The sequence below is a fragment of the Branchiostoma lanceolatum genome, chromosome 9 (assembly GCF_035083965.1).
Source record: "Branchiostoma lanceolatum isolate klBraLanc5 chromosome 9, klBraLanc5.hap2, whole genome shotgun sequence".
Lineage (NCBI taxonomy): Eukaryota > Metazoa > Chordata > Leptocardii > Amphioxiformes > Branchiostomatidae > Branchiostoma > Branchiostoma lanceolatum.
Genome location: NC_089730.1, coordinates 4,861,752 through 4,888,734, shown reverse-complemented (window position 1 = coordinate 4,888,734; position 26,983 = coordinate 4,861,752). Strand labels below are relative to the sequence as shown.

At 41.5% G+C, this 26,983-nt stretch overlaps 4 protein-coding genes across 8 annotated transcripts; 3 read left to right on the top strand and 1 right to left on the bottom strand.

The window, feature by feature from the left end:
• The first annotated feature begins 1,175 nt into the window (after positions 1-1,175).
• On the top strand, positions 1,176-3,232 carry LOC136442158 (kelch-like protein 38). The gene has a single exon (XM_066438834.1). The coding sequence runs from the start codon at positions 1,196-1,198 to the stop codon at positions 3,224-3,226; it is 2,031 nt and encodes a 676-aa protein (XP_066294931.1). The 5' UTR covers positions 1,176-1,195; the 3' UTR covers positions 3,227-3,232.
• Positions 3,233-4,025: 793 nt separating this feature from the next.
• Positions 4,026-17,438, top strand: LOC136441504 (cyclic AMP-dependent transcription factor ATF-6 beta-like). The gene is made up of 10 exons (XM_066437836.1): positions 4,026-4,241; positions 8,580-8,671; positions 9,790-9,913; positions 10,549-10,628; positions 11,458-11,704; positions 12,949-13,160; positions 13,997-14,182; positions 14,687-14,796; positions 16,316-16,441; positions 17,211-17,438. The coding sequence occupies exons 1-10, from the start codon at positions 4,169-4,171 to the stop codon at positions 17,401-17,403; spliced, it is 1,443 nt and encodes a 480-aa protein (XP_066293933.1). The 5' UTR covers positions 4,026-4,168; the 3' UTR covers positions 17,404-17,438.
• Positions 17,439-18,527: 1,089 nt separating this feature from the next.
• On the top strand, positions 18,528-24,806 carry LOC136441503 (cyclic AMP-dependent transcription factor ATF-6 alpha-like). Of its 5 annotated transcripts, none has more exons than XM_066437835.1 (5): positions 18,528-18,594; positions 19,869-19,965; positions 20,740-20,916; positions 22,052-22,130; positions 22,595-24,806. In XM_066437835.1, the coding sequence occupies exons 1-5, from the start codon at positions 18,539-18,541 to the stop codon at positions 22,798-22,800; spliced, it is 615 nt and encodes a 204-aa protein (XP_066293932.1). In that variant the 5' UTR covers positions 18,528-18,538; the 3' UTR covers positions 22,801-24,806. The 5 variants fall into 5 exon arrangements, with proteins under 5 accessions (XP_066293932.1, XP_066293931.1, XP_066293929.1 ...); XM_066437834.1 differs by lacking the exon at positions 18,528-18,594 and adding an exon at positions 18,876-18,994; XM_066437832.1 differs by lacking the exon at positions 18,528-18,594 and adding an exon at positions 19,012-19,194.
• Positions 24,807-25,266: 460 nt separating this feature from the next.
• On the bottom strand, positions 25,267-26,969 carry LOC136442036 (rho-associated protein kinase 1-like). Its single transcript, XM_066438634.1, has one exon. It carries the CDS (start codon positions 26,967-26,969, stop codon positions 26,055-26,057), a length of 915 nt encoding a protein of 304 aa, XP_066294731.1. The 3' UTR covers positions 25,267-26,054.
• Between the last annotated feature and the right edge of the window lie 14 nt (positions 26,970-26,983).

The following is a 26,983-nucleotide window of genomic DNA, read 5'->3' as shown; positions in this document are numbered from 1 at the left end:
AGACCATTAAAGAGCTCAAGCTACTTTGGAACGTGCATTCGGTTGTTCTTTGTATATTGAGCTTTTTGCTTTTTTTTATATTCACGCTAACGTTATGTTGTCCGTATGACACAGGAGTCATAAAATAGCCACCAAAAACATTAAAGATCATATATTACATAGCCTAATTGAATGGCACCCCTTGCGACTCTCCCACCAAACTGCAAGCATAAGAAAGGGCCCACTGAGACCATGACGTCATGACTACCAAGGTGTTTGCATTACACATACCAAAGGTGTGATATCACCTATCCCGTGTCAAGTGAACAACGGAAGTCAATGCCCAGGTAAACTTCGTCCCCGCAAATACACCTCCAAAGCATGAACCAAGTCAAAGGCTTTTTGTTTATATGCTCTTCAATGTTTTGGGCTACTTCTCTCCCCATGATCTTCCAGAAATTATACTCGTGTCCATCTGTATGCCAAAGTTGAACTTTGTCCCTACAAAACTGTCCCCGTAGCAGGCGTCCAATCAGAGGCGTCTTTGATGATTTGAGGTTTTCTTGCTTGTTTTCCCTACGACAGAAAAAAAGCAGGAAAATGCATAAAACTGTACACTGGCTGTCTGAAACCATGTTAAAGAGAAGAAAAAAAAACTTAGGCATATCAGAAGTTACGGGGGCCGCCTACCCAGAAATCATCGCGCTGTACCCGGAAGTGTCGAGTTTACCAGTTATACTGTGTGGACTCCTTTGGATTTGATTTTTCCCACGTATGTTTCCTTTCGGCTATTTTAGGACTTTTTAGCGTTACGTATGTGATCTACTTGATTTCCAACGTTGACAAAGGTTTATGTATGGCTTTGGATACATGTCTATCCATGTTTATGTGTACATTTTGTCTTTTTATATATTTTCAGATTGTTTGAGTGTGCTCTTTTGTACTTTTAATTTCAAGACTGCGTAATTCAGCTGGTTTACTTTAAATAAGGTAGCATCGGCTGCAATGCTGTTTTAATTTCTGTATGTGTCAATTCCTGAATAAACCATTTATATAATATAAAACAAGCAATCGATAAAGCCGTCAACTTTTCATACTGTGTTTATTACACTGATTCACAATTTCACAAGGTCTCTGCTAATCTTATACTGTTTTATTTCCTCCACAGATTTTTAAGTCAAAGTGTTGCCGGTGGGGAAAATCAGCAAACGCTACCATGTTCATGTGTTCTTTCAAAGCTCGCAGTTCTCAGTGCTCAGATGATGCCTGCCCTCGCGATTGTGACTCACACTGTTTCAAGAATCAGGACCATGATGATAAGCATTTTACTGAGTTCATCGAACAGCGCAAGAATGGCAAATCCCTCGATGTGGTGGTGGAGGTAGGCGGTAAAAAGTTCCCTTGTCACCGCGCAGTCTTGGAAACATCGCCATTTTTCAAAACAATGTTTTCTTCTAATCTCGCTGAGAGTAACTCAAAGGTCATAGCATTGCGTGGGATGAACTCTAACACTTTCCTGACGATTCTAGACTTTATGTATACAGGGCATATCAATATCAGTAAAGATGACGTTCAGGACATTCTTCCGGCGGCACAAATGTTGCTGGTTCACAAAATCACAGAGTACTGCGAACAGTTCATCCAAAGCAACCTTTGCCCATCGAATTGTGTAGATGCCATACACCTTGCCAACGTGTATGGACTTTCCTACCTGAAAGAGAAAGCAAGGGAAGAGGTTGCCTCCAACTTCTCAGAGTTACGGCAAACTGATGAGTTTCTGAGTCTTTCGACGGAGGAATTAGCGAGTATACTCAAAGAGGATGGGCTCCAAATTACGAATGAAGAAGAGGTTGTCAGTTCTGTACTACGATGGCTTGGCCATGATCCTGAAAGCCGTAGGGCGGGCATGTCAGATATTTTGCGTGAGGTGCGCTTACCGTATGTGAGGGTCGGTGAACTGACAGAGCTTGAATCACACCCTATAATACGGGAATCCGCTGACTGTTTGGCAACAATAGCAGCAGCCAAGGAAACACAGCTCAGCGCTATACATCAATCAGGAACACACACAAAAAGAGACATACCTACACCGAGGCTTGGGGCAACAGACGATCTACCTGTCTTAATCGGTGGCTGGAAAGTATCCGCCCAACAGAGTGGACATGAAAATTCCACACTACCTCTGCAGAGTATTATTTGCCTAGATCCAGTATCTCGGCAATACTACCACATTACTGACCTACCAGTGCCTTCTTTGGGGTACATGGGCGTCACAAGTGCAGGACGATACCTGTACGTGACAGGTGGGCGTGTCCATCCTTTGATCGGCCAGGGTCCTCACAGCGCACCATCTAGGCAAGCCTTTCGGTACGATTTCCTCACAGACACTTGGACAAAGCTACCCGATATGCTTCGTGGTCGGGCAGGGCACCAGTCGGTTGTCGTTGATTTGAAACTCTTCCTGGCTGGGGGTGATGTGGAGTCGACATCCGCTCACGCGGCGTCTGATCAGGGGACGTCTCTGTTTAGTATGGACTGTTACGATCTAAAAGAAGGTGTCTGGATAAAGCCGCCCCCGCGACCTGTATTGAACAGACCAAATTCACCGGACATAACGATAACAGCCAGCGGGGGGAAGGTTGTACTCTTTGAGCTGACAAAGGGCACCGAAGAATGCCCGATAGTGGGACGTCCCCTAGGACAGGGTCAAGATGAAAAGCTCATCCGTGAGCGAAAAACACTCCGAATACTTATCAATGCCTTAAATCTTACAACTAGACGCTGGCGCACCTCGGAAATGTTCGCAAATGACTCTTTGAAAAGCAAGGACTTTTGCTTGGCTACTGTTGATGATGGCAAGGTCTATTTCGGTTTCTTAGAGGGACATCATAGTGATCGCAACTTCCACGTATTTGAAGTCCGGAATGGCCATGTGGGGAGATTCAGAACTAATTTCAAAGGGAACTTTCAAAGCACAGGATGTTGCTCCAGAGAGGACTACGCTGATGGACAAGGATATGTCATAAATGTCTTATTCAACTACAAGATTGAGTGCACACCCGAGAGGGGGTTCCTCTCTCAGAGAGATGAAACACCCCTTTCCTTTGCTTTGTTCGGCCACAGCTTCCTGGTGGCAAAGAAAATCAGTATCGGGTGGTATTGTAGGGTATTTAAAGCAGAAGATATCTTGCCAAAGGCAAGTCGTAAAGCCTGGGGTGCTCCTATTGTGACCTGCCCAGCAGTTTGAGGAGTGAATTGATCCCCATAACCACATAAAGTCATAAAAGGATTAGATTGTCTGCCAGCCTGGGACAATAGCGGGGACAGATTATCATTGATAATAACTGTCAGAGAATTAATTTTTTCCTGTACTAGGAACATTATCAAACCATGCAGAATGGCTCAGAGATCTATTAAAAAGTTACGTAATGCAAGGAAGTTTCAATCAGATAAGATCCCTTGGATAATCAAAACAAGTACTATCTACAACTTTCAGTTTTGGGGAAGTCAGCCTTGTATGATTTTTCAATCTTTCAAATCAACCCTGTCAACGTTGTGTCAGAGTATACTAGTAGCTAAATGTATCTGAACTGCCAACTTCCAACTTTAGTTGAGACAAAGTGAGCAGAGCCAGCATTATGTAGTCACTGTCAGTCTGCCTCGTGACTCAATGTGCCAGTGTACAGAAAATGTTTCTCTGCTATACAAACCCGGATTTGAATTTTGTAATGATTTTAATGTTGACATCGGTATTTAATGTTTTATTGAATACAGGTATAAAAGACTTGTTGTTTGTAAAACCATGTCTCCTTGCTTCAATTCTTCTTACATGCTTTATGGTAATCAAGTTTGAAAATGTGGATATCTTGTTTTTTTTGCCCGCCTTGCTTTTTTTTGCCCGCGCGCACTAAATTTGGAGTCTGTAGATGATGTCATCCATAAAAGTTACTTGCTGTGGCTTCTCAGTAGTGTAACAGCGCCAGCTAGCGGTTTAGATCCGAACTGCAGTTTTCCCGGGAAATTTCATTTCCGTGAAAGCGCGGTGCATGCCGGGTATAACTAAGCAGACGCCATCTTCACCGGTGAAGGAAACGAACAACATATTGTGGAGAGTTTTCTCCCTAAAACATCGATTATTGTTTAATAACTGGTATTTCGACGAACGGGAGACTTAGATGGTGTTCTAGAGATGGCGCTGGACTTCATTTCGGAGGCAGACTCGCGATTCTTCGCCGACAACTTGCTGTCTAGCGAGGACTGGGGTAGGTGGAACAAGCTTACGTGTCCTTTCTCTCGAAAATTCGTTGAAAATTTTATCAAAAAAAAAGTTATTATTGCAATTTTCCTTCCCTTTATCAAGATTTCTATACCGTATTTTCAAATGAGAACTAATTTGAAGCATTTGTAAGCAGTACACGTGTTGTTTAACACGTTGACTGGGTTGTATATCGATCTAAAACCCTAACACATGTTTTATGTGATATTTTTCAAGGTCCGCTTTCCAACTTCCGGATGTTATTTTGTTTCGAAAGGGGTGTTTTTTTAGTTTTTTTAAAGAAACAAGCTTTAAAAAGCACAACTTTTATTGATAATTTTTGCAGTTTTTTTAATATTTCTTAAGCAGAATACAGATTACTACATTTAAACAAATTCTGCAGAAGTTTACTATGTGTTTTACTATGAAGCTCACCTGGTAGTACAGGTAGCCATGTGGAAACAGAAAGGCATGTGTGTAGTTAATGGTTAACTAACCGTAATTTCAGGGTTCTTTAGTTTGATTTTAGGAGTCGAGAACAGTCTTTCAGGGTTAGAATTTCATTGTAAGGGGTTTGTAAAGACAATAGAGATGTAAACAAACCAAACTTGTTTTTTTTACCAATGTAGAAGTGTGTGTTTTTTTAAATCCTGAAATTGTTGTAAGTTATGTAACATACCCCACCCACCTTTTTCAATACTGTAAATGCAGAAATGTTCGCAGTGGTTTTATGTTCGCAGTTTTCATGGGGAACTTTTTACTGCAAACTTAAAACCATCACTGCTCCATTGTGTGACGTACTAGTGCTACTACTTTACTATTGTCTCAAACGCGAACTCAAAACCACCACGAACACTCTATTTTTTTCCTATTGCAAAATTGAATCCCCGCTAACATTTCTGCATTTACAAAAGCTTTACTCAGTAAAATGTAAAAAGCCTTTTTTCAACATTATTGCTGTTTTACACAAATTTGAGGGTTAGCTATTTACAGAAATTAAAACCACATTTTCTTTGTTCTCATGTCATAAACGAAAGATGTTTATACCAAATGCACAAGAAAGTGTAAACAAGAGACGGTTTTTGAAAAAAAAAAGGATGAAACATCCTGGTTCTCTTTGTTGATGTCTGCGTATATCAGTCTATAGCCACCAGGTACTCAATGGTGTATCCTGGTACACTTGTTTACCCAACTGTAGGAATACACTGTAAATAAGGGTGTGTGTAATTTGATTGTCTGGCACACGAAATCCTTGATCATTCTGAACAAAGGCCTCTCACTTTTAAGATGTGCAAAAATGGTTGATCACGGTACCTTATGCCCGAAAATGTCGGTAGGGTAGCCACAAGAAAACGTGCACCACTACAGAGAGACCTAGAAAAGCAGAAAATGGCGCAAAAGGCGGACAAAATAACCCCGACCGTTTCATCTGCTTGGAGTTGGAGATTAGGGGTCCTTTCATAAAATCGTTTCAAAGCACACTTGGCGTTAGATATTCATTCATTCGTCTGTCTGAAGTACAGCCAGTAGCTACCCATTTATCTGAGTAATGAGGCTGTTGTAGTGTCTTTTAACGTGCTCGAGGCACCTCCTCCGTCATGCATATGGGATCCCCATTTTTCGCCCTAATCCAAAAGACAAATGCACCTCCAACCAGCTTCTGTATGGAAATTTGAGTAGCTTTTTTTGTTTTGTTAAACATTTTTGTTATAACTATGAGAAAGGTAGTTGTTCTGAGCCAGGTTCTTTCGCTACTGTCCCATGCCAACATTACACCAGCTGCCACCAGACTAGTAATTGAGACTTTCAATGTTTGCACAAAGGGCCGTCGTGTACAATGGAGTACAGGACACGTTTCCATGCGACTCTCAGGTCTGCTACAACAGTTGTAGAGGGTGTGAGAACATGCGTGTATACACATTCTTACCTACAATAAAAGTTACATGTATGTGTTACTTATGTGTCACAAAAAAAACAGTGTCTAGTAAATGCTTGACAATTACAAATGTACATTTTGTACTTGTACTTGTAAATATTATAACATTTGTACCATTGGTATAATAGTAATATCAAGCCAATTACTTACACACTATTAGTCTAAATATTAATCTGTTATCCGTCTTTCAGAATTGCTAATAAATACCTACTTTATACATGTAGATATGATGATTTCCTGCCAAATTTCTGGTAACATTTTTGATAATCTGGATGCCAGAGCAGCAAGACTACTAGTATTCCTATACAGGTCATATATGGGCCAACATATACCCCAAAGGCAATTCTACAACAGGCCCCACAGACATCCAATCCCTAATAGTACTAGTCTATATCTGCAAGAGAAATTTCATAGAGATCGGGGGTCCGGCATCCTGGATAACCTTTATTTTAGGCATAGGAAATAGTCGTAAGGTATCTACAAAATAAATCCTTATTTGTGTACCCAAGAAATGTTAGCAAATTTTCCCAGCAGTGAAAATTTCGTACATGTATCTGTACATCAGAAAGTGCAAATATTTTTCAAGATAATTACACCTGCACACCTGCAAAAAAGTGTCCTTCACGCTTATTTATCTAGAACAAATATTGTCCCAGCTTTTACCACTGCTGGTCATCCTTGCTAATTCCCATGGGGAAAACAGTGTTTGGTGACATCTGTCCTATTGTTCTCTGCTAATCAAATTAGTCTGGGGTGTACAACAAACTCCTGATTGGCTGATGCATTTTTCATGTCAGATAATGACTAAAAGATGAGGTGACAGTAGAAGTGGATTTAATCAGAAATACACGCTCCTGATTGGCTGAGGAAAGAGGGTCATGTTCTAACACTAGCTGGAACAAAAAGAGAGGGGTGTACTGTTACAATGAGAGTGCATTGAAAATGTTTAGTGCAAAGAAATTTCTGTACAAAGGATTAGGAATTTTAGAAGCAAGTGCCTTTGTCATTGTTTATGAATGAATAACGTGTAGTAGAAAATGTACTTTTTGTGTGCTAATGTGCATATACATGTAGGTATCAGTTTCAATGACTATATACAAGTAATGTGATACAAGTATGATGAAATCGATAAATTGGTATCTGACCCACATACAAGACAACATTGCATAGTATTTTAATGACGTAAGCATCATCAGGGGTTTTTCTAGAAAAATTTAACAAGAGGGAGCATACACAGGCGAGGGAGCGAATTCTATGTATTCATGGAAGAATCAATTGCTGAGGAAGGCTGTATGCTGGGGATTTAGCTAAAATCTGAATTCAACAAGGGGGCGCTGGGCTGAAACAAGAGGGTGCAGCGCCCCTCTTTCCTGATTTAGATGAACCCCTGATCATCATGGAGAAATGTGCAACTACAAATGAAAGGTTTGACAACCTTATTTTAAGCGCTATCCAAGCACATGGTTTGGACATACAGTTGTATTGTATTGTTTCTATTAAATGCTTATGTTGTATTTTAGCATAGAGGTTTAAAAGAGAACCTCCTTGATTCAAGTGATGATGGGACTTCAATTTTGTTCTCCTTATAGTGCCTAGTGGCACATACAGAGGCAGGGAATATTTTCAGGGTGGGGCACCCCCTCCCTATAGAAATATTCCGGGGGTTGTTAGCCCTTATTTATCCTTTAATGTGCTTGAGGCACCTCCTTGAACAAGGGACCCACATTTTAAGTCCTTTGATTCGTTTGAATGGGAATTGAAATATCAACCCAAATATTTTGATATATGTAATTCACCATACTCAATGCTATTTTCGGATTTACCAGGATTTATCAATGGACCTAATATCAAATTTAAGTACATAATGAAGTGTGCATGGTATACATTGGGAAATATATCAAAGAATGTCTAGACGTAAGAAACTCCTCCAATGATTGTAAAATCCCATATTGTCATCCCATACTACAACACCATATTGTATAAGATTGATTAGGACACACCAATTTAATTTCTTGGTTAACAAATTTTTTTAAAGTTTTAGCACACAAAAAAATCATGAAAACAGAAGGCTGGGGTGAAAACTTGCACCTGACCCTGTTCACTCCCTGAAACTGTGTGCACCAAAGTACAGACTTTCCTCTGAGATTCTGTTTTCATGTTGATTTTGGAATGAAGCCTTTTTTTTTCAAATCTGTTAACCAAGAAATTAAGATGGTGTGGCCTAAGCCTAATATTAATAGAATGTTATCTATGTACCAGTGAATGCCATACTTTGTACCTGGTACAATTGTTGTGCAATAAATTTATTATTTTAAAACAAAGGCTTACCAGGCAGCAACTATACAACAGACAATTGATATATTAAAAGTTTACTAAATGTAACCCCACCCATATCCTGTGTTTCCCCAGATGATGGCACACTGTGTAACATTGAGGACCTTCCAGACATTAGTGACTTCGGCAGTGCAGATGATCTGTTACAGAGGATACCTGACATAGAGGTGAGGTTTCAGGTTATTCCAGGTTTCCCATATACTGTAATTCTTGTTTCTTTCACTGTAACTCTATGTTCACTGTTTTCACGGTCACCTCTTTACCGTGAACTTAACATCACCGTGAAAAAAACTGTTGTTATTATTCATGATTCGTTCACTTGCCGCCATCGTGTTCAGTGAAAATGTCCATTTTCCTTACACCGTGAAATTTTCTACCGTGAAGATAAAGTGAATTACAGTAATGTACATGTAAATACAGAAATTAATGATCAGGACGTCTATAGCACCCTTGCTGAGTTGCTTGTAAGTGTGAGGCCGTGCAGTTAGCTATCTTTGTTTCCAACTGGCTATCTGTAATGCCGCCTTTTTTGCCATTATGTGACTGTAGCGCTACTATTGTTTCAAACGCAAACTTAAAACCACCGCGAACACTCCATTTTCTCCCTACCGCGAAATGAAATCCCCGCGACCTTAGATACATTGACAGTATCTTCAAAACTCCCACTCCTGGAAGCCTGATGTTTCTAGTTTTAAGTTTGTTGTCATTGGACAGTACCTAGCAAACCTACAATCTACACAAGTACTGTAAATGCGGAAATGTTTGCGGTGGTTTTATGTTTGTGGTTTTCGCAGTAAGCTCTTCGCTACAAATTTGAAACCACCACAAAATTTTTTCCCTTCCTACCCCCTTGTGTACTAATGTCTCAAACGCTAATTTGAAACCACTGCGAACACTCCATTTTCTCCCTACCGCGAAATTAAAACCAAGCTAACTTAAATGCATTTTACAGTTGTATCCGAGGGCCAGTGGTATGTTATTTCATTAGCAATGAACTGTAATTCTATCAAGATTTCAAATTTCAACCAAGCAATACATCAAATAATGTACAACAAAAGGTTGTATTGCTTTTTCTGATACTTAATATTCAAGAATATTCTATATACTAGTGTAGAAGAGAACCGTTACCCTATAGAGTACAAAAATATCGATCTGAGTGTACCAGTGCACCCATGGTCAAAAATTAGGTGCACAGCTCCAATTTTGGGTGCACATAGGTGCACATGCACCCACTTTTTCGAGCCCTGTAAAAGCCTGAATTCACACAATTTTATCCCCTCCCCAGTTTGATGACTTGTTGGGAGGTAAGAATGACCTGTTGGAGGGCCGGGCGGACCTGAAGCTGTCGGACGGGTTCAACGACCCCTGGGCCGACCTCGACGTCAACTTCCACCAGAATGGTTTCCAAGGTCAGTCTGGCCGATTAGTATCTATTGTTTGTTGTCTCCTCATAGAGGGTCATGTGTTTCAGGCATTTTTTTGTGTTTTTTTGTTGTTGCTTGTGTGAAGAGGGTCAAATGAATGTTCTTTTCCTTTTATATCTTGATTGCCACTAGGTCTGCTTTGTCACGTTTGTGTATTATTATTTCCATGAGATTTTTTCATGGAGATATTGTTTTGAGCGTGTCTTTGTGCGTGTTTGCGTGTGTGTTTGTTTGTGTGTCCGGTTGCTTGTAGTCAGCATAACTCAAGAACGTCTGGATGAATTGTAAAGATATTTGGTATGTTGGTAGGTGTCGGGAGAGCAAAGGTCAAGGTCGATTTTGGCCCCCCCTGGGATGTGACACTGGAACTGCATTGGCATTTTTGTCAAAATCTTCCAAGCAGGAATTTACATGTAGGACTTGCGTATGAAGTTAGAACAGAATTTTTTTTGTAATTTTACCGTTTACGTTTAGGCCTCGAGCAAAGTAAGATGTACTTAGGTTTTTTTTAGAAACTTTTCAGCTTTATCTACCAATAGTAGCTCTGCATTGTTCTCTCTTTGACAACATGTTAGTTGTTGTTGGGAATAAACTTGTAACATTTCCTGTGCCCCTCACAGATGTCCAGGTGAAGACAGAGCCCCTGTCTCCTGCACCCTCATCATGCTCTGACTCCTCTGGGGAGGGGTTCTCCAACCAGGTAAGCAGCCTTGTTTCTTATATCAAGATTTACCACTTAGCTTGAAAGCTCATCTGTGTTGGTAGAAATCATTCTGAACCAAGTTTTAACTGTAATTTCCAACACAAAAATTCGACTTACCCAAATTTTCGACTGTACGACACCAGTCGTTGTCAAGGAGTGAGCAATCCACCGCTGGGATGACGTCACGTTATGCAGATAGCACACGTGACTCCGTGAGTAGTGGATCGTAAGTAGTGGAAAGTCTGTAGCGCCCGCCGTCTCTGTTGAGGGATGGTCGTAGGGCCCTGATGTAAATGGCTTCCTTGATGCCTCTTGCAAAGAAGATTTACCACATCTGTGGAAGAATTGACATAACCAAGTGACAATCACTTTTTCAAGACATCAACCCAGAGACCGAACTGTAAGGTTGGGTCACCGGGAAGGACCCTACTCTTTTTGATAAGTGTTGTGGGTTCTTTTACGTTCTTGAGGTATGACTCTCCTCAATTTCTCCTCCGGCTTTACGTCCCATCCAAGAGAACGTCCCTAACTGAAGCTAGGTACTCATTTTCACCTAAGTCAAATGAGGGAATAGGTGTAAAGTGCCTTACCCAAGGGCACAACACTGGGTCCTGTTAAGGTTTCAAACAAAAATCTTCAGAGAGTTAACAACCCAAAACTATAAGACCATCTTGCCACCTATAATTATAGTGTTGATAATAGAGAAATATATGAAGGGGATAGTCCTAGCAATTTCTTTGTGTGAGATTTAAGTTGCAATTTTATTTTTAAAGACCATAGAAAAATCACATTTTCTAATGAAGCCAAATGTTCTTTCTTTTTCCAGAAGTATTTTGACAACCCCCAGATGTCCCCCCAGGACGGCATCATGGAGGTGAAGCTGGAAACCCCTCCGCTGACCCCTGGGTCGCAGAACCCCTCTCCCCCTCCCCCCATGTCCCCCTATCAATGTAAACCCACCCCCATCGTGCCCAAACCCGGCGGAGTGTCTATCATCACGGCCCAGCCCACCGGTGGACAGACACAACCGAGTCTACAGGAGACGCTACAGAACCTTAAGGCACAAACTCCAGGTGAGGGCTTTTTCTAAAGTAAGGAACAAGGGCGCTTGACCAACTGCCTTCTTACCGTATAGAGCAGATGCTCTGAAAAGCATTGAATTCTGATTGGTCAGGGATCTCTCTCTCTCTCTCTATCCAATTTAACGTCTTTTGTTCCCCATCATCTGGGGGTTAGACGTGCTTGCACATGGATGGGGAAGCCCCAGAACTCCTCATCAAGTGCAAGTCCTTTTTGTAGCAAGAGTTTTTACGGCTGGATGCCCTTCCTATCGCCAACCCAAACCCTACTGCTGGGCTTAGAACATGGGAAATGTGTGTTAAGTGCCTTTCCCAAGGGCACAACGTCTGGGTGCATGTCCGGACATGTCTGGGTACTCCACTGGGGATTGAACCTGGGTCTTATTGGTTCATAGCCGGATGCTCTGCCACTGTGCTACACAGACGCCACATGCTACTTGGTTTCATGTGGCCACAGTCTTTATTAACTGTGACCTATATGACAGTAATTTTATACCCCCCCCCCCCAAAAGCCGATAGAATGGCCCATATTAACTTAAAATTCTGCCAAGGGACACTGGCCTCATACTGGTCATCAGGGTTCTGACCAGGTCTGAAAAAACTTATCTGTCACTGTAATTTTTCCTGTGAAGCCCTGCTGGCATCTCGGCATACAAATGTAGGTTGATCAGATTTCAATGTTTTCCTTATCATAACATGCATGTCTACTTTAGCCTGAGTGCCAGCCTTTTTTAGCTTCTGTCTGCTGCCCAAGCTCTGCTGCATTACGCAAGCTCCGCTGCCTGCTTTGGCCGGTAGCGGAGCTTGGGTAGCGAACGGAAGCTAAAAAGGCTGGTACTCAGGCTATATCTACTTTGTCAATGGCCAGAATTTTTGTCTGCCATGAGCAACGAAATTTCCTTAGCTTATTGAATTATGGATGCTGACTAGAACCCTGTATTTTCCTAAATACGTTACAGCCATCAGAAGCATCTGGCAATGGTGCAAATGTTTTGAAAGTCAGGCAAAGCACATGCATTTTTTATAAAGGCCAATCTAATTAACAGTGACACTTCTAGCTTGGATTAGATTTGGAAAGCAATTTCCACACTCTATGGGCAACAAGTTGGAAAGTCTCCATTTCAATTCAATTAGTAACTCAATAATGTACAGCTAAGTTGCACAATGCCATTTGAAAGAGCATGCCTACTTTTATATTCTCACCATTTAACCTTTGACTGTTGACCTCTCACCCCCAGGTCAACCCATAGTCCTGACACAGGCAGAGTTTGCCAGACTTGCAGCACAGGGGCTCATCAAGCCAACCAATCAGCAGCCGGTTACCACGACAACCGCCCAGCAACCTGCAGCCACGCTGACCAATCAGCAGCCAGCTCCAGTCCAGGTGCCCCCTGCCAAGCCTATTGCACCTGCCATGTCCAATGCCTCTCTAGCCAATGGGAACGTAGATGTAAGTCACATGTTTGATAAATGACACTCAAACACTAGAACATGTATGCTGGTGTGTTTCATATCATTGAGAGTCAATTTATTCCCTATCAGTATCAGTATTACATGTATTGTTTTGTGATTCTGTATCAGAATCTGATCATTGTGAATACATAATTCTAAGTTAGTTATTTCAGTTATGATAGATAGAAAATTGTAGAAAGATGTGTGAATTGCTAGTTTCTTAGTACATACTAGTTAGAATTATATTATTTTTCTTGCCAATCTGAATATTAGTTGATAAGATAGCCGCAGACACTCAAGTTCTTCGCCAGAATTTTAGAACTTTTCCATCTTGAAAAGCCCTGATACAATATTGATGAAGGTAAATAACAATATTCAAAGGCAATTCAATGTCCAAAGCTAGATAAGATTCCTAGATTACTTCCAGACATTTCAAGTGACATCCATCACTCTTCTAGTGACGCTGAACATATCACTTGAAGTGTCCAGATGTAATCTCTGAATCTTATCCAGTTGTAGACATAAAATTGTCTTTAAAAAAAAAGCCCTGATATATACCAATGTCACAGAATTCGTACATAGCACAGTTACTACTGTAAATGCATTTAAGTTTGCGCTGTTTTCATTTCACGCTAAGTGAAAATTGGAGTGTTCGCGGTGGTTTTGATTTCGCTGCAGTGCTATAGTCACATACTGCTACAGTATTGGACAAAAATGTTTGCGGTGGTTTTAAGTTCGCGTCTAAGTCACCGCGAAAAGCGCGAACATAAAACCACCGCGAACATTTCTGCATTTACAGTAAACCCATTTCAATACATGACTTTCCACCCACAGATAAAAGTGTTAAAGCGCCAACAGCGGATGATTAAGAACCGAGAGTCGGCCTGTCTGTCCAGGAAGAAGAAGAAGGAATACTTGCAGGGTCTTGAAGACAAACTCAAGGGTTTTGCACGACAGAACGAGAAACTGCGCCAGGAAAACAACATACTTAAGAAGAGAGTAGAATTCCTTAACAATGAGGTAAGGTGCCATGAGAAATCTTAAGATTATGAATTTTTTAAAGAGCGCTATATTAGAAGCCCTATATTTATCTAACTCGTTGTAAGGTTTACAGCTTATATTAAATGTGTATGTTGCATGGCAAAGAGCATGCTTTCTTCCAATTTTGTATTGTAATTACTGATATACATTGTACAAGCACATTCAAGTATATTTTAATATACTTATGCTTATTATAATTATAGCATGAATAAACAGATAAGTACAATGTTTACTAATACTGGATGTCTGCAAGAAAATATGAAAGATTTGTTAGATTCTGTTTTGAATTTTCATTTCTCAGATGTCAGACTGAAAATTTTATGTACCTTGCTAGTGGTCGATGAAAAAACAAGGCTAGGGTTTACAGGTTTTTGCTAGGGTCAGTTGAGAAACCGGAAACACAATATTTTTCCCCTTTTTTTCCTTTCCTAATGTAATCTGCAGTTTTACTGAATGCAAAACTCTTGTCATCTTCTCCCCCAGAATGAGAGACTGCGCAGTTCGAAATCACTCTTCAGCAGCAAACAGACCACTGTCGCCATGGCAATATTGTTCCTGGTCTGCTTCAACCTGGCACCTCTGGCTACATACAGGTATGGAACTGTCTATTAATATATTATTTGTGCGTAAAAAGAGGGAAATGAAGGTTAGACATCCAGGTAGTAAGATACTTAAGGTAACAGTTACTCAATCAACTGGATAGATGGTAAACAGTCAGGTGTTTTAGGCAGCATCAACTATCTTTTAAAGTGACTGGACAGATTTTTGGTTTAGCAGGTCAATTCTATGTCACCGAGAGGGTTTTCGGGTAATATTGCTAGTGAGTTCAAACAATTTTAGATAAAAGACTATTCCATTGAAAATAGCTCTAAATTGTTCAAACAATCAAGAATGAAAGTTTGAACATGTTTGAACTTATCTATATATGTTGGAACTATTTGGAAAGTAATTGCACAAATATCTCTTTATTTAGAACAATTTTCAAATATCTATGTGATTGTTTCACTTTTTGAACATGTTGGAACAATTTGCATCATTTTTCAAATAGTAGATTTGGGTTATTGCCCCCATAAAAGTAGGTGCTAATCGCACTCTATTGTCTGCCTCTGTATATTTTTAGATTTCACGTCTGGACTTTTGTCTTCAGGTGTCTATGCATGGCAACTAGGCCTAATCCCCTATACTTTGAAGGGATGTGTGAATTGCCCTGTTCCCATCCCACTGACCCAGTTATACCATGTTGTTATAATGTTGGAACATATAGGAAAAAATGATCAACCTATTTTCCAACAGTTTCGAAAATAATACAAATAACATGTGCAATGTTAGAAATTTGTCTAACATGTTGGAACACAGCAGAAACTATTTAGAACATCACATGAATGTTGGAAATTGTTCTAAACAGTCACTTATCTCCCTTAGATTGTTACAAAGGTTTTGCAAATGTTAGAACAAAAGGCAACAAACACCCTCTCGGTAATGTGGAATCGACTCTACAGTTTATCTCTGTTTTCTTTTTTCAGCTGTCAAGTCACAGAAACATGTAGCCTGAACAATAGTAATCTTTATTGCATATCTATTCCCACGGGGGATAAATGCATAGGAGACCATACAAATGTACATGGTGTAATGGATATGAAAGAATAAAATGATGATAATAACCTTAACATTGAATATTACTAAACACTATACAAATGTACCGCATATCTAAGTTCTAGTGGCTTCTTCTCTCTTTTTAAAACACATGGCGACATAATTACATACTTCGTCCATTACATAAACATCTGTGCATGACATCAAGTATTTAAAAGTATCCTGCTTTGATATTGTCTTACATCTCTTGTCCAGCTGAATTGATTTGAACAGAGCCTGACGCCCGATTTCATACAATATACAGTCTAGTAAGAAATGCATTTCATCTTCAATACGTGAGTTGTTAAAAAATTGTGTTAACCTTTAGCACACTGAAGTAGCCGTTTGGCACCCCACTCTCTATCGGTTACAGAGTTAGGCAGCAGGGAGAAGATTAAGGATGTCAAGTCTATGTCACCCACTACCTTAGGTTAGTTAGTTAGTTAAATAGAGAATTTAACATTTTTTCTTGCCCTTCAGTTTGTTTAGAAGAACAGCAGAGCCAGAGTTAGGAGACATCCCTATCCGCCATGCGAGAACACTCCTGCAGTTCACAGAAGACGGAAACATGTACTCCCAGGACCCTGATCAGACCAACGACTTCAGGTAACTTTACATAACAAACATACTGTAAATGCATTTAAATTTGCGTAGTTTTTATCTAGCGCTAAAACGAAAATGGAGTGTTCGCCGTGGTTTTAAGTTTGCGGCAGCGCTATAGTCACATACATGTACTGCTACAGTATTGGACAAAAATGTTTGCGGTGGTTTTAAATTTGCAGTGAAACGGTTGCCGTAAAAAACATGAACATAGAACTACCGCAAACATTTCTGCATTTACAGTAGTTAACTGGTTAGCGGCCCTAATTCTTGACCTGAATTTGATTCCTACTTTTGGAAAGGTCCTTAGTACAAGGCCCTAAGCTTTGGTTCATTATACCCGTTGAAAGAAATGTATGCGTCTTGTTTAGTGTAAAAATGCCTTTAAGTTTGCAGTGGTTTAATGTTCACGGTTTTCGCTGAAACCTCTGTAACGTAATCTTAGAACCACAGCGAAATTACTTGTTCTACCATCTTGTTTCAACCGCGAACTAGAAACCACTGTGAACTCTCCATTTTCTCCCTACTGCAAAATTAGATCACTGCAAACTTAAACGTTTTAACAGTATTATGTATAATTATATTGTCTCTTCCTCTTGACACAACTGGTGGAAGACAAGCTTTACTTCTTGAAAAAGAATGAGAGAAGTCTTCGCTGTACATTGAATTTGTATGCTATACATGCTAATATTATCCTTATTCTCACAACCATTGGAAGATTAGCTTTTCAGTAGGTAAACTGGATGAAGACTTATTTTCATTTTTCATTCTTCAGGTACAGCGATCCACCTGCGGACGTGGTACCCGGGAACGAGAGTAAACCCGGGAAGGAGAAGAGCAGCAGTTTGATTGACAAGGCCCTGATGATCCTTCCCGAGTTCCCCAAACCTGGGGGGAGGAAACCTGGCATGGAGGAGAGAGTCCTCCCCTCATGCCCACTCTTCAACACCACTGACTCCATCAGGTAAGCACTAGTACTGTTTCAAACCTGGGGGAGGAAACCTGGCATGGAGGAGAGAGTCCTCCCCTCATGTCCACTCTTCAACACCACAGACTCCATCAGGTAAGCATAGTACTGTTTCAAACCTGGGGGGAGGAAACCTGGCATGGAGGAGAGAGTCCTCCCCTCATGCCCACTCTTCAACACCACTGACTCCATCAGGTAAGCACTAGTACTGTTTCAAACCTGGGGGAGGAAACCTGGCATGGAGGAGAGAGTCCTCCCCTCATGTCCACTCTTCAACACCACTGACTCCATCAGGTAAGCACTGGTACTGTTTCAAACCTGGGGGGAGGAAACCTGGCATGGAGGAGAGAGTCCTCCCCTCATGTCCACTCTTCAACACCACTGACTCCATCAGGTAAGCACTGGTACTGTTTCAAACCTGGGGGGAGGAAACCTGGCATGGAGGAGAGAGTCCTCCCCTCATGCCCACTCTTCAACACCACTGACTCCATCAGGTAAGCACTAGTACTGTTTCAAACCTGGGGGGAGGAAACCTGGCATGGAGGAGAGAGTCCTCCCCTCATGTCCACTCTTCAACACCACAGACTCCATCAGGTAAGTACTAGTACTGTTTCAAACCTGGGGGGAGGAAACCTGGCATGGAGGAGAGAGTCCTCCCCTCATGTCCACTCTTCAACACCAGAGACTCCATCAGGTAAGCACTAGTACTGTTTCAAACCTGGGGGGAGGAAACCTGGCATGGAGGAGAGAGTCCTCCCCTCATGTCCACTCTTCAACACCACAGACTCCATCAGGTAAACTCTAGTACTGTTTCAAACCTGGGGGGAGGAAACCTGGCATGGAGGAGAGAGTCCTCCCCTCATGTCCACTCTTCAACACCACAGACTCCATCAGGTAAGCACTAGAACTGTTTCAAACCTGGGGGGAGGAAACCTGGCATGGAGGAGAGAGTCCTCCCCTCATGTCCACTCTTCAACACCACTGATTCCATCAGGTAAGCAGTAGTACTGTTTCAAACCTGGGGGAGAAAACATGGCATGGAGGAGAGAGTCCTGCCCTCATGTCCACTCTTCAACACCACTGACTCCATCAGGTAAGCACTAGTACTGTTTCACACCTGGGGGAGAAAACATGGCATGGAGGAGAGAGTCCTCCCCTCATGCCCACTCTTCAACACCACTGACTCCATCAGGTAAGCACTAGTACTGTTTCACACCTGGGGGGAGGAAACCTGGCATGGAGGGGAGAGTCCTCCCCTCATGTCCACTCTTCAACACCACAGACTCCATCAGGTAAGCACTAGTACTGTTTCAAACCTGGGGGGAGGAAACCTGGCATGGAGGAGAGAGTCCTGCCCTCATGTCCACTCTTCAACACCACAGACTCCATCAGGTAAGCACTAGTACTGTTTCAAACCTGGGGGGAGGAAACCTGGCATGGAGGAGAGAGTCCTGCCCTCATGTCCACTCTTCAACACCACTGACTCCATCAGGTAAGCACTAGTACTGTTTCAAACCTGGGGGGAGGAAACCTGGCATGGAGGAGAGAGTCCTCCCCTCATGTCCACTCTTCAACACCACAGACTCCATCAGGTAAGCACTAGTACTGTTTCAAACCTGGGGGGAGGAAACCTGGCATGGAGGAGAGAGTCCTCCCCTCATGTCCACTCTTCAACACCACAGACTCCATCAGGTAAGCACTAGAACTGTTTCAAACCTGGGGGGAGGAAACCTGGCATGGAGGAGAGAGTCCTCCCCTCATGTCCACTCTTCAACACCACTGACTCCATCAGGTAAGCACTAGTACTGTTTCAAACCTGGGGGGAGGAAACCTGGCATGGAGGAGAGAGTCCTCCCCTCATGTCCACTCTTCAACACCACAGACTCCATCAGGTAAGCACTAGAACTGTTTCAAACCTGGGGGGAGGAAACCTGGCATGGAGGAGAGAGTCCTCCCCTCATGTCCACTCTTCAACACCACTGATTCAATCAGGTTTGTCTGATTTCTGTGACAAGTTCCATTTTCAAATACATTGTTATATATTTCTGTGATGGAAAATTAAGCAGCTTTTTGTTGGACTAAAAGACATAAAAAAACATCGTATATAGATGGTTGACAAACCATATTTGTTTCATATGAATTCTCAAGCTTGCAGACAGGTGATTATGGCAGTGACTTGTGGCCTAAAATAAAACTGATATGCTAAAAACATTCAGGAAAAATCTATTCCACAAATAATTGACAAACTGTAACAGTTTTGTTACATGAACTTTGTGATTGACAAGTTGACAGACAAGATTTTCCTGTCTTGACTTCTTGTGACCCAGAATAAAAATGTTAACAGAGTGATTGTATTAAATAAAAGGCACTAAAATCTACACCACAGATGCTTATAAAACAATTTTGTGTGTAAGGCTCTTGTTCATTGACTATTGTGATTGACACCTGGTTATTTTTGATTGACAGGCTGGCAGACGAGCTGACCGGCTGGCTAGCTGGGCTCCACAAACAGGAGTTCAAGGAAAAGCAGGACACCAAAAAGAAGCCTCAGCCCAAGAAGAAGGTGGGTTGATTTCTTTATTGAAACTATGGTATGTACAGACCTTTTCTCTCTGCATGTGTTGTCTAATTGTGACTCAGAAGAAGACTTTTTTAAGCCTATTTTAAAATCCTTTTTTTATTCAAATGAACAGATCTCTTCAGTCCTAAATCTAACAGTCAAAATTGAAGCCGTGCACCTTATCTTTGAGTGTGTGTGCACCTACGTAGATATTGGTGACTAGGCTATAGGGTGAGGGTACTATAATTGTACACTTCTAGTATATAGAATAGTCTTGAAATTTTAAGTATCAGAAAAAGCAACATGACCTTCCTTGCACTTTGTTTGATAAAAAAAAGTTAGTTTAAGAAAAATTGAATGTATAGACTGAATTACAGATTGAAGTTCTTAAAAGGCAGCAGGGTTTGTAGGGTTTTGCTGAAATTCTACTTTGTTATGTTCTGTTGTGCACCCAAAATTCTTTCTGTGCACCTAAGTACTGTAAATGCAGAAATATTTGCAGGGATTTAATTTCGCAGTAGGGAGAAAATGGGGTGTTCGCGGTGGTTTTGAGTTTGTGTTTGAATAATAGTAGCACTACAGTCACACAATGGAACGGCTTTTCCCGGTGGTTTTAAGTTTGCGGTAAATAGTTCACAGCGAAAACTGTGAATATTTCTGCATTTACAGTATTCAGGTTTAGTGCACTAGTGCACCTATTTGCAATAATGAATTTCGAGCCCTGCTTCTGTGTTCTGTTTCGGCTCAACTGAAAAGTCTTTGTCTCTATCCCCTCAGCCTGCAGTTCACAGGTCTCCCAAGCGGTACAAGAACACCCACCTGGCACTGGCCCCCCACGCGGATAACGAGGTGTACGAGGTGCAGGTGTTCGGGGGGCCGGACCGGTCCTACCTGGAGTTCCTGGAGGAGATCAACAGGAGAGAAGACACCTTCTACGTCGTCTCCTTCAGGAAGGTACGTCTTAAGTCTTTTTCATAGATCTTAAGCATGGTTAGAAATGCAACAAGACTCCAGACCCTTTCTTAAAATACTTGGGATTTCCACTCAAGAGATAAAGCATTTGAATACAGCAATAATTGAATGTAAAATAGGATATTTGGAGTTTCTTTTAACACAACCAGGTAATCTCACCTGCTGACAGACACCTTCTTTAGAGCTTCTGACTGGAGTACTGCTTCTCACCGCTATAAGTTGTAGGTGGTGCTTTTTCGGCGAGAACGTAATCCCAAACGTGGCTGAGCTTGTATCCCCCCTCGTCTCGGTTCATCACTGGTGATGACTTCCTAATCCATACTGCCTCCTTGATCCAACGAATGCGTCTGTTGTCCTCTCTATCTATTACTTTGGATGTAAAATAGTTTTTAGGTCTTTTGGTTCTTTTATTGAGATGCTTATTTTTCATTGGCAAATTTGGACTGTTTATCCCTCATTTGTCCCTAATGATAGCAGAAAGCAAAACCTGAAAATCTTTTGAATGCAGCATTTTTTGTGCCTGTCCACCATTCTTAGCACCCTCAGAAATTTATGTCATCTTTTTATTTTGATGTTAAACATTTTTACCATTGATATGCTATCAAATGGCCAAGTGGCTACTTAAGGCAAACAGACGCGAGATTTAAAGGTCCCGAGTTCAATTCCAGGCTAGTCTTTGTGTCCTTGGGAAAGGCACAACTTTCTTCACTCCACCCAAGGTGTAAAAATGGGTACCTGACTTCAGTTGGGGAGGGAAAAGGCAGTGAAAGGAGAGGGATGGGCTTCGCCTTCCAATACTGTGCCCAAGACACAGTGGATATGTGGTACAACGCCCGGACAGACACATACAAACACTCGTTCTTCCCCCGCACTATCCCACAATGGAACGCCCTGCCTGGCACGGTTGTATCAGCTCCCACCGTTGAGTCATGCCCTCCTTAGCCTGGGACCTCCTCCCACCCTACTTTGCCCCTAGCGGGGTTATCTGGGGGGTAAAGATGATGATGATGATTACAACCCACTTCCCCTACGGCCTCAAAAAGGCTATGGGACTAACTTACCCTTTTTTACCATTGACAGTTGTTTTAAACCCTGTTGTTACCCCTCTGTCCCCCAGGACCACCTCCTGCTGCCTGCCACGGCTCACAACAAGACCATGAGGCCGCGCATGTCTCTACTCATGCCTGCTGTCAACGGTAAGTACTCTCTTGAACACTGAACATGACTCTTATAAAGTATAAACCTCCACAAGTTGGTAAGTTAAGACTGTGTAAGGCACTGACTGGTTTGTAACTTCACACTCCAGGAAACCTAATAGTATATTTCATGGTTTCTTTCACATGCGCATGCCCATACTGAAATACATGACTTATATTGCCCCCCTCCCCACCATCACTACCACCCTCAATAAATGGCACTTTTAAAGACGTGAGGGTAGCTTAAACCTTGATAATACATATAGCTAATGGCTTGTTGGGTAACCATGGCTATATGTACCTGTTTGTCGGCCAAATCAATAAATAGATAAATAAAGATGTTGATATCCACACAGGAGGCTATCCGTAAAACAGTTATGTACCCTAAAGAAATGAGTGGCCTTTTCGTGATTTTCTTATGACAGATTTTTTATGACATCATAAATGTTTCTCCTCTTCCACAGAAACTCTGCTTGACACCCGTGAGGGCCACATGGCCATGATGCAGATCGACTGCGAGGTCATGAACACACAGATGATCCAGCTCAAGACGTCCAACATCCCCGCCTATCTCCGTGACAACGCCACCTACACCGTCCCCTCCCCAAACATGGACCCCAAAACTGTACATGTGCACCCCCACCCAAAAGATACCATTCCTCCAAACTAGCCAATCACAACACACCTTTCAAACTCAACAGCCAATCAGGAGCATTCATGGTAATGTCCACAGCCAATCATACCTCAATGTTGTGATTGGCTGAGCATGTTCTTAAAGATGTTCAATGGCTGAACAATGGCCAATCAGGAGCATCCTTGCATATGTTCCTAGCCAATCACCATCTACAATTTAACCGACTAACCAATCAGGAAGAGCAGGAACTTCTTGCTGGTTTGAGAGGTTTTGCTTGTTTTCCAGTTGTACAGAGTCAAGTAATTTGTAAAAAGAAAATAGAATCCAGAAAAACAAGCTGTCTGTATTTTCCAAGCAAAGGGAAGATTTTTATCCCAAAGAATTCGTTGAAAGATCAGATGGTTTTGTCCTGTTTTGTTGAATACAGGGAGAGAATAAACTATGGTGGCTATTTCATGCAGCTATGATATGTGGTACAACCACGTGGTAAAGACTTTTGAAAAATGTACAAGCAAAGATTTTATACGTGTTACAGAGGAGGATACGGTGCTTGTAAAATGCCAAGCCTATGTGGGTCGGGGGGGTTGAAAAACATAATGGTGGACCAGGGCATTGTTGCAATAGTAGGCAGCAAGAGAGACATACTTGTGGAATACGGTGGTGGTTTACATTGAAGTGTTTGAGTGTTTAACAAACATAAACTTCCGCAAGACTCTCTATGTTGTTTGAGGCATCTGAGGAAAGAACAATTTGGTACGAAAAACAGAAAATACAACAAAAATGTATTAGTAGAATAGAAGACAGTTTAAACATAGATTTCTCATTTAAAGTGGAGGTGCCAGATTTCGGACCATTTTCACATTTTTTTTTTGTTTTACTGTAAATACCATTTCAACCCTGTTTTGACAATCTGAAAGCTCTGCACAATTTTCAACAACAGAAGAACTTTTTCTTTTGTCTTTGATTCATTGATTTTTCACATGTCGAATATGTTACACGCATTTGAAAGGGTTAAGACTACATGTAGAAAGTTACACTTTACTTGCAAGGAACCCTACAGAAAATATCAGAGTTGTACATATCTTTACTCAGCTATTGTCATTTTAGTTGTGGCACATTTTTTTTCGCTGCTCTAACTGAATAGCCTGAATTGTTACTAGAACAAGGTAGTGTTTGTACTTAATTGAGAAGTTAGTCTAGTGTATTATCATATCAGTTATAGAAAATTAGAAATTTGAGGGTGTGAGAGTAGTTGTTTGATGATTTACGGATAAGTTGCAGTAAGAGAATGAAAGAAATTGCCATGTTTTTTGCAGGAAAGAGAGGAGGGGGTATTTATTATGTGTGGATGGTATTATGCATGATTATGTGGTCATGTGTTGTTACAATATGCTAAGTATATGGTATCTGCTCTATTTTCAATAGCTGGTATGTATTTGAATAATTGGTGCACAAAGCTTATGCAAAAGGTGAGCTCTGCAATTAAATTTCTTAATAGCTGTTTTTCATGCACCTAATTTTTTTTCGAATACCTAGCCGAGTGCTAGGAAAAAAAATCTTCCTACATTTTTAGAAGGAGAATTTGTTGTGCTAGGATGAAGTTACAAAGAAAAGACCTTTGTATGTGAGGCAGAGAAATTTTTCATCAAAAATATGTTCTTATTTTATGTTAAGAATAAGAGTAAGACCAGGCATTGTATTGAAAGTTGTAGTTGAAAGATGGAATTTTTACACACATTTTGAATGTGTATCGTATAAGTGGTGGAAGAGTGCATGTGATTTTCTTTTTAGGTCCAGGAAAAGGTATTACTTTTTCCAGCAGCATGTTTATATATGGAGGCTTTAGCTGTTTTCACATTCCTACATTTTGTCTAAGGTATGTTTGGAAAAGAAAGTTTATATCTTGTAAGCAATAGAAAGTATTAAGTTGCTGTAGATGTTAGAAAGAACGAGCCTTGAATGTTTATGGTGCGAAAAGAGCCTCAAAAAAGAATGAGGGAAAAGAGATGTACATATTATTTCAATAAAGGTTTCTACCTTGGGGATAATTTGTTGAGTTTTCTGTGACATGTATAATATAGAGCTGCCATAAATATTAATGATACCCTTCTTTATTTTGATCCTTTATTGAAGAAGCCACGTGGAAGTTGTATTTGCATGCAGTTTATCTGCAATGTCAAAGGAAGCTGCTTGGATACAATTTTAAAATGTTTTCAGAAGTCCTTTGAAAAGTTATGATTTCGGATATTTTCCAATAGTCACTTGGAGTAAGGCCTTCCTGACTAAGCTGATATGATTCATAATGTTGTTTCGTTTATTAATTTTTTTTGTTATTGAGCAGCAAACAAACAAATATTACATAAAATTGGTTTGGATATGAGCTCTTTCAAAGTTACATGTATCATATTCAACCAAAAGTACAAGCTTATAAAATTTGTTAGCTCTAAATCTACCATTTAGGACTATGGACATATACATTTCTGTCATCCATTGCAAGTGTGATCACTGAAAACAAGCTTTATTATTGACACAGCCATAAATGTACACATTGTAAGCACATGAATATCATGCAACGCACTTCGGCATAACATGATATGTCTCAACGCGACATCCACAAAAATGACATCACCTATAACACGGACATCAAATTACACGTAGCTTTGCTTCTTGGTCATAAAAAACACTGAAGCACCATCGACAACAGCAGCATTTGCTATCGCGTACTAGTTGTAGGTGAAACGCCCTCTGGCGGCAAACAGTGGTAACTACGTATACAGCCCATCGTGGCTTCATCTATACGAAACGGGACGGATTTGAGATATGTGCAACATATATGACATATGGACGAAATCATCTATAAGATTGCTTCATCTCTTCAACGGTTTTCAATTAAAGCAGACTATATCTTAATCATCCTTAGGTTATTGTTGTATTGAGGTAAACAGTCCTTAACGCTATGCAGTTTCTCTCAAAGGGCTTTGCAACTTAATTTCGCAGCACTCCTACTTCTAAAACAACACCCTAACGACTACTGGCCACTACTGCACCAAGACCTAGTCACTTTGGATTCGGAACACCATTTTCGAACCTTCAAGGACAGCATACGGGAAGTCTCGACATTGTAAAACAAAGTTTCAGATGACATTTGAAAGCCTGAATGCCTCTTGCTGTGTGGTGCACGTGGTTCATGGTATTTCCATCTTCGTCGCAAAGGTACACGGATACAGAGATATTTGAGTTCTATATGTAAGATCTGAAATCTTTGCCATCTTAAAGTGATCAGTGGCAGTCTACACTACGTACACATCTAGCGTCTTCTTGATGCCGCGCTTGCAGTACGGACACTGTGGGCGCGTGAGAGCAGTGCCCCCTGGCAACTTGCCGTGGCACTGCCGGCACATGGCGAAGTGGCAACACGGCAAAGTGACCACCGCCCGCTCGTTCACGCCACACAGCGAGCACAGCCTCCACTCCATCGCCTTCTCTACCTCATCCGCCAAACGTTCGTTTTCGGCTCGCAACTCTTCTATCCGAGCGGAGTCATCGTTGTGGGCCTCCACGTGGGATTGCAGACTTAGAGAAGACCTGTAAAGCTCGTCGCAACGTTGCGCGGACTCCTTTTGTCTTTCCTCCGCCTGTTTCGCTCGGTCATTTAGCCGGCCGATACGCCTCTTCAAGTGCAAACAGTAGTTTGTCAGGCGCTCGTTTGAATCGTTCGCTTCCTTCAAACGCGAGTGTATCTCCTCCGTGCTTTGCTGTTTTTCCTTCGTCAGTTCTCGTCTTAGATTATCCGCTTGGCTTTCTAAGTCTTGCTCGCTCGCTTTGGCTTCTTCGAGTTCGAATTTAAGGTGTTGGACTTGACCTTCGAGACGTTTCTTGTCTCTAAACATTCTGTCTAACTTGTCCTGAAAGTCGGAGATTTCCTCTTCTAGAATGCGCCGCCGCTCCGACTCCGTCGCCCGAAAACTCGCGAGCTCCTGCCGAACGTTGCCGAGCTCTTCATCCCTTTCGGTGACGACTCGCGACAGCTCTTTCACTCTCTCTCCGAGGCTGGCCTTGTCTTTAAGCAGGTCGAATGTGACCACACGCCCGATGCCTCGGAACGCCGACACGCCTCTTCCTTGCTTAACAATCCTTTCTTGCAGTTGAAGGTGTTGACTTTTCAAGACCGCTAACTCGTCCGCCAGGGCCGCCAGGGCCGCCATGCCGTCTAGTTCCC